The sequence below is a fragment of the Anarhichas minor genome, unplaced genomic scaffold, assembly GCF_050575085.1.
Source record: "Anarhichas minor isolate MPS153535 unplaced genomic scaffold, ASM5057508v1 ptg000159l, whole genome shotgun sequence".
In the NCBI taxonomy this organism is placed as follows: domain Eukaryota; kingdom Metazoa; phylum Chordata; class Actinopteri; order Perciformes; family Anarhichadidae; genus Anarhichas; species Anarhichas minor.
Window position 1 is genome coordinate 82501 of NW_027466605.1, and position 7500 is coordinate 90000.

General features: G+C 42.2%; 1 protein-coding gene across 1 annotated transcript in view; it reads left to right on the forward strand.

Moving 5' to 3' along the window:
- Positions 1-7500, forward strand: part of LOC142943920 (rac GTPase-activating protein 1-like) — an 11257-nt gene that overhangs the window by 1703 nt on the left and 2054 nt on the right. Inside the window, exons 5-13 of the mRNA XM_076085479.1 lie at positions 231-284; positions 374-469; positions 2014-2149; positions 2663-2805; positions 3172-3333; positions 5493-5588; positions 5672-5870; positions 6076-6181; positions 6474-6606. Of these exons, the coding sequence (XP_075941594.1) occupies positions 231-284; positions 374-469; positions 2014-2149; positions 2663-2805; positions 3172-3333; positions 5493-5588; positions 5672-5870; positions 6076-6181; positions 6474-6606 (1125 nt within the window). The remainder of the gene's footprint in view (positions 1-230; positions 285-373; positions 470-2013; positions 2150-2662; positions 2806-3171; positions 3334-5492; positions 5589-5671; positions 5871-6075; positions 6182-6473; positions 6607-7500) is intronic.

The following is a 7500-nucleotide window of genomic DNA, read 5'->3' on the forward strand; positions in this document are numbered from 1 at the left end:
ATTTATATTCAAATGAAGACACTTCAAATAGGAAGTCAATTTATTTATGTTCCATCTTTATGTCAAGGTAAAGTGCTACAACATGATTTACTATAAAGTCTTTCATGGGTTTTCTTTCTTGTCAAAACTTGATGAATTTTAAGTTGATGTTATAGAAAATTGTAAAACATTAAAATCCATGTTCTGCATTAAAGAAGCAGCCTGACGTCAGTTTGTGTCTTTTGTTTCAGGATCTGGACACGACTTCCATTAAACCTTTGAAATCTCGAGCCAGGGAGAGGAGGGTAAGTGGTCCACTACGATCCTTGAGCTTGACGTTCTGTTGGTCCTCTGCAGCTCTCGTCTGTTCTGACGTTTTATTGGTTCTCTACAGCGCTCCTCGATGGGACTGCCTGTCGGCGCTCCAGTTGGGAAGCGAGGAAGAAGCGGGAATCTTTCTGCAGAGCTGCTGGAGATGAAACCTATAGAGGTGAGCTGCTCTATGGAAACGTGGCGTTAGAGGTTCTTTGATCCTTTAACAGATGATGCAGAGCATTAAAAACCACAAGGTTTCCCTCTGAAGCCTCGTTTCTTATTAGCTTGATAACGCATATATATAAATGCAGGACATCAAAGGGACCTCTAGATCAAACGCGTATTTCAAAATGCTTTATTAAAGTTCCTGCTTGGAAAATGATTCCATGTCTGATGACTTGTGTCCGCTTCCATCCATCCAAAGCAACGTCTTCCAGGTTGTCCTGAGGGAACCAGACCAGATCTAAAATCTCTCCAGCCTGTTCTGGGTCTATCATGGGGGCCTCTTACTAGTCTTATGGGAGGCATCGGCTTCTCGAATATTGCTGCTTGCCTTTGAATTATGTTTCATATGTCAAGTTTTACTTGTGACAAGCATGTTTCACATTTTATAAACCAAACGATTAAATGAGAAACACCTCAATGTCGTCCCCCCCCCCCCCCCCCCCCCCCCCGTCTATAGCAACCTCTCAGAGCAGCAGCTGATGTCCTATAAAGTGAGATAGTCCAGAAGGGGGGTCAAACACTGGACTTTCAGCCAGGAGACCTCTGTTCCTGTCTCTAGAAAAGTAAACGTTGATATTTGTTCACGTCACTCTTTTGTCACCTGCTAGTCACAGGAGTTAATTAATGTAACGAGCTTCTAGTAACACGTCCTCACTGATGCTAGAGGGGGATGTAGAGCGTCAGTTTGAAGCTCAGGACCAAGCTGCTGTGAGAATGTGTTTAAAGACTTCCAATCCCAATCTCCACCCTCACGGACTCTCAGACTTTGAGGCCGTGAGGTTTTAGTTCTCACTATCAAATCGTCGAGTGTTTGAGTCTCTGGCAGACATCCTGAGCCCTTTATGAACCCTTTGCTGAAGTCAGCATTAGGTGCATACTTAGCCTAAGGGAATTACCCACAAATGATTGCAATGTGACGTTAAACACGGGGTAACCAGTGGACGCATGGAGATGTAAACAAAGGACGGCTCACGTGTGTTCAGCCTGTCTTATTAATATTTACTCAGAAACATTAAGGGTTAAAGATGGAACATTGGAACATGACATCAGAAGATATTTATTTATTCATCAAATATTTGATTTTGTCATTGAAGCTGTTTTGACATAAACGAGTAAATAGATGATATGAATTACTTCTCATCTTGTGAGGAAAGAGTCTGAAGATGTTCAAATCGGGAAGTATAAAATAAATACTCAGTTTTTTGTTGTTGTCATGGTAACGTGATATGTCCCATTCATATTTACACCACTTAAAGCCCTAACGTCTGTCACACACTCAACCCTAACCCTAACCACCAGGTGACCTCGGTGAGTCCTTGAGGCTTCAGGTCTCGGAGGGACACTGGGACTGGGCCTTGTTTTCTAACTCCACATCCCAGAATGCAAAGTATTAACAGAGACATGGTTCCTTCCTGTTTAGACTGAAACAACCCGTCCTGCTTTCTGTTTTAACTTGGAGCAGTGGAAGACTAAAGTTGACTTTGTGTAACTCAGGGGGTCAACACGTTGGTGAAGGAGCTGCTGAGGACCCCTGAGACTGGAGGTCAGATTGCCATGGTGATGGGAATCACACAAGAAACCCCCGAAAACCAGGCCTGTACCCAGGAGTGTGACGGCTCAGTGGGAGGAGGTGATTTAACACACTGACTCTTGGTGCTCAGTGTTTGGGGTGAAGATCGAGGTCTTTTTTTAAAATCTCGTCTCTGCAGCCTCTTCCTCTTGGTTTCTGGTTCTTTTAGTTTCTTCTCCCCGCGCTGCCTTGTTCTGTCCATGTGCACTAAATGTTACCGAGCATGAGACGCTGCAATAGCAGTCCAAATAATGTCACTACTCAAGTTTCCTTTAATTCAGTAGCAATATTAGTACTTTAATAAAAGCCCAAATATACATAAGGTTTCATGTTTATACTGCAGTCGACCTTCATCATCTCAAAGTAGGTCCCAGTTTGAAACCTGTACTGCCTTCTGTCATGAATGCTGTCGAGTATTTTATGAATAATTAGTATTTGCTACCTTATCATATAAATACTGTATTTGCTGCCATCCAAGCTGCTGATTAAAGCTCAGCGAGTAACTGAATTAGATGATCACAAACCCTTTTGAAGAGATTCCTCATCTTCTGTGATAATGTGTTTGTTCATCAGACCAAACCTCCGTGTGGCTTCCCTGTGAGGAGACGGCTCTGGAGCCTGAAATTCAATCAAAGATGGAGAAGAGTGCTGCCGTCAGAGTATCATCCACCTGCAGAGCTGAGAAAACCGAGACGCATGTTTTCCTTACTAAAACTGTATGAACGCACACAGCTACTCTGGTTCACATATAAAGATGTGTGACGGTACATTAATGTCTGTCAGGTACAGACCTTTCATTTGACTGAACAATAGATTAGTTTTATACATAAACGTTTCAACGAGTCAAATGTGAATCCTGAATGTCTGCTTATTCCACAGTGTTTATCTGTGATTCAGAAGTGACCAATGAAAAGCATCATGAATCAGGAATGTTTATAAAGGGACTGGTTAGGAATAGTAATGTTTATGTATAAAGGTAATTGACATGGGTTAGGGTTGCCAAGGTTACAGCTGGTCAGACGGCTTGACTCTTAATTCCTGGCCGACTTCAACCTCCAGTCCGTTTATCTGCCTCTCTCCAGGTGATCCGGCCGGAGGTGTGCTTACCGTGCGGGAAGAGGATGCGCTTTGGGAAGATGGCGGTGAAGTGCAGAAACTGCCGCGCAGTCGCTCATCCAGAGTGCAAACTGAAACTGAGCACCAGCTGCTCGGCCACAACCACGACAGGAGGTTCAGCTCAACAGGTACCTCTGAGTCATTTAAGGCTTTCAGACCAGATAACCTAGAACCTGAGACGGGGCAGTGATGATCATGTTTCAGGCCAGATGCTCTAGAACCAGAGACGGGGCAGTGATGATCATGTTTCAGACCAGATGCTCTAGAACCAGAGACGGGGCAGTGATGATCATGTTTCAGACCAGATGCTCTAGAACCTGAGACGGGGTAGTGATGATCATGTTTCAGACCAGATGCTCTAGAACCAGAGATGGGGCAGTGATGATCATGTTTCAGACCAGGTGCTCTAGAACCTGAGACGAGGCAGTGATGATCATGTTTTGACTTCATGGTGAAAACTGAAGATAAGGAACTTTCCAGGAGGAGGTGGGGAGTGAAGACTTCACTGAGCTCCTCATTGAGGAGCACACAGCGAGGTCATTCCTTCCCTTTTTTAATGAGGCTTTTAACAAACTCGCATATTGTTCCGATACAAAGGAACTCACCAATTATTTTTATGAAATCTGCCGATACACACTGGACAATAAGAGCAGCCCTGGATAAACCAGGACAGCAGACTCTTAAAGACTGCAGAGAGAAAGTGAATCACAGGTACACTAGAACTCCTTCAACGATTTAATACAACATTCTAATACAGTGAAGAAGGCTGTCAATTCTTTTCAGTTGGTATCTGCTCTTCAGCTCAAACGTCACACGTTATTTAATACCATCAACCAAGCTTCTGAGAGGGCCCACACTGGATCCGGCTCACATACAAAACTATGGGCCAATTTCTACAAAAAATTATTAGAGGGGGTAGTTTTGACACAACTTTTAGGGCACCAAGGAACAAAAGGATCTTTGAAACATTCCAAAGGGGTTTTGAAAGCGCCATAGTACAGAAAGGTCTCTTCTTTACTGGCTGCAGACTCTGGACTCTGATCAGTCCTCGTGCTGCTGGACTAAGTGTTGCCTTGGACACCGTAGAGCCCAACATGTGGAGTCGCCTTTTACTGGACTAAGTTCAGCATCTCTACTGGCGACCTACACTTATGAATGGATATGATAATGGAAAAGAAAAACATTGCTATGTCCTCTTTATGACTATTTACATGTTTATTTTATACATTTTAACTGCATTGTCATTGAAGAATATGCATTGTACTGAATGATAGCAACCCATATAACCTATTGACTTGGATATATATACATATATACGTATATGTATATATAGGTATGTATCTATATAAATATATTCATATGTATGTATGTATATATTTATACAATTTGTATACAACTTTTTTTCTAAAAAAATTGCACTGTTCATTCTAAACAGTACAATGCATATTATCCATATTTACAATTTGCATTCCTTCAGTCTGCATGAAAGTGTGTATCGTTGCCATGGCAACAAGTACCAACTGATGTTAGCCCACATTAGCTTGCTAATGAAAACGAGTAGCCATACTATTACAATTCGGCCTTTTTTTTTACTAAACTAATTACAACTACCAACAGTCATACCTTCAAGGACCTTAATGTTTTGTCACATAATGTCAAATAACGACAAATAAAGGCTAAACTACCGCGGAATCCGCACCAAAACAGTGACAGCATGCAACAGGAAGTGACCTGTCACCTCCGCAAATTGCGCAACTCTAACGCTATCAGACTCGTGGGGAGGGGAGGGGGGAGCTGCGCTCATGTGATTGGTTGACAATTTGAATGTTGAAAGAAACGCAGTTGCGAATCCAGCGACGTCAGGGGAGTCTCAAAAATCCACAAAGAAATGTGTAGCGATCCGCAAAGAAATGCAGTGTGATCCACAAATAAATGCATACAAATCCACAAACAAATATAAAAAATCCACACAGAAATACATACAAATGCAGAAATATATTTGTGATTTCTTTTTTTTACATTTATATAAATCATAATTTATTAATGTGTGCATTGGAATGTATTTGTGAATCGTTCTGCGTGCATTTGTGAGTCAAATTTATTTGTAAATCCTGTGTGCATTTGTAAATCGAATATATTTGTGAATTGTTCTGTGTGCATTTGTGAGTCTTTATGTGTGCATTTGCAATTATTGAGACTGATCTGACCTCATAATGAAATGCAGCTGCACATTCTCAGAAATGCATGATGTCATTGTGGCTTCTTTAATAATGTTTTGTGTCTTCAGAAATCGTTGGAGGATTTTGCTCCAGTGATCAGCCCCAGAGTGCCTCTTCTGGTCGTGGAGTGTGTGACTGAGATAGAGAGGAGGGGCCTGGAGGAGGTGAACTCGTCCTCAGTCTCTTTTCAAACATGCTTTGTTCAGTCTGGTTCATGTTTTAGCTGTTGATGTCCTGCCGTCTGCAGATAGGACTCTACCGAATTCCTGGAGGGGAGCGTCTGGTGAAGGAGCTCAGGGATCGATTCCTCCAGGGGAGAACTCCGCTCATGCTCAGTAAGGTTCATGACGTCCACGTGCTGTGTGGTCTGCTAAAAGACTTTCTGAGGAAACTGGAGGAGCCTCTTATCCCCTTCAGACTGCACAAGACCTTCATGGAGGCTTCAGGTATGAAGGCTGAAGCTGCTGACGGTCATCAGAATTTATCATCATTGATCAACGCCATGACAACCACACATCCTTAATCTCGATATAGATAAATCGTCAGTGTAGATGGAGTAAATCTGTTAGAACACGTCTCATCAGAACTCTTCATTAGACCTTGTCTGAACTCGTCTGGGATCATCTAACCATCACTGTGTGTCTGTTTTAGAGCTGACAGATGAAGACAACTGCATTGCCATCATGTATCAGGCCATTGCAGAGCTGCCAAAGGTCAACAGAGACACTCTGGCATTTCTCATGCTTCACTTGCAGAAGTAAGAGCTTTCAGCTCTTTTCTGAAAACAGATTTTGTCTTAAGTTACACATTCTTGATTTATGTAATTTCAGCAGCACATACAGGTGCATCTCAATGAATTAGAATATCATCGAAAAGTTGTATATATCACCTTGTGTCTAATGAATCTATATCATATATGAGTTTCACTTTTTGAATTGAATTACTGAAATAAATTAACTTTTCGATGATATTCTAATTCATTGAGATGCACCTGTAAGTTGAAAAGTGGCTCCTGTTATCGTGTCGTCTGTCACTTCATGATCCTATAGGGTGATGATGAGTCCTCCGTGTCAGATGAACAAGAGTAATTTGGCCCGGGTGTTTGGACCAACGATAGTGGGATATGGGATGTCTGAGCCGACTCCAGCCAAGATCTTGAGAGACTTAAACACTCAGCCAAAGGTTTGCTTCTTTCTAATAGTCGTATTCATAGTATGTGGATATTAGAATAACTGGATTTTACCATTGAGGCTGTTTCTACATCAGATAAACATCTGTCCAACAATTGGACAGAATTGTTCACCTGAACAAACGGCTAACATGTTTCTTTTTATCTTAAATTAATACTTTTTCAATTTTATTTGTACTGCTCAAAATCACAAATTACTAATTGGCCTCAGAGGGCTTTACAATCTGAACACAGCATGACATCCTCTGTCCTTGGACCCTCACATCGGTACAGGAAAAACTCCCCCCAAACAAAGAAATGTAAGAAGCCTCTGGGAGAGCAACAGAGGAGGTAACCCTCTCCCAATCGAATGAACAACATACTACAATTACAACATAGTCAATTATCTGATTATTAAATATTAATCAAAGTTAGTAATGTGCATTAATGGGACATGAATTCATACAAGACGAGAGAGGAGCTCAGTGTATCCTAGGAAGTCCCCCAGCAGTCTAGGCCTATACCAGCTTATCTAGGGGCTGGTCTAAGGCAAGCCTGAGCCGGCCCTAACTATAAACCCGAGCCGGCCCTAACTATAAACCCGAGCCGGCCCTAACTATAAACCCGAGCCGGCCCTAACTATAAACCCGAGCCGGACCTAACTATAAACCCGAGCCAGCCCTAACATAAGCGTTATGAAAGAGTAAAGTCTTAAGCCTACTCTTACATGTGGTGAGTGTTTCTGCCCCCTGGACTGAAACTGGAAGCTGGTTCCACAAAAGAGGAGCTTGATAGCTGAAGGTTCTGGTTCCTGTTCTACTTTTTGAGACTCTAGGAACCACAAGTAACCCTACATTTAGGGAGTTCTCTAGTGGGATAACATGGTTCTGTAAACTTCTTAAGATATG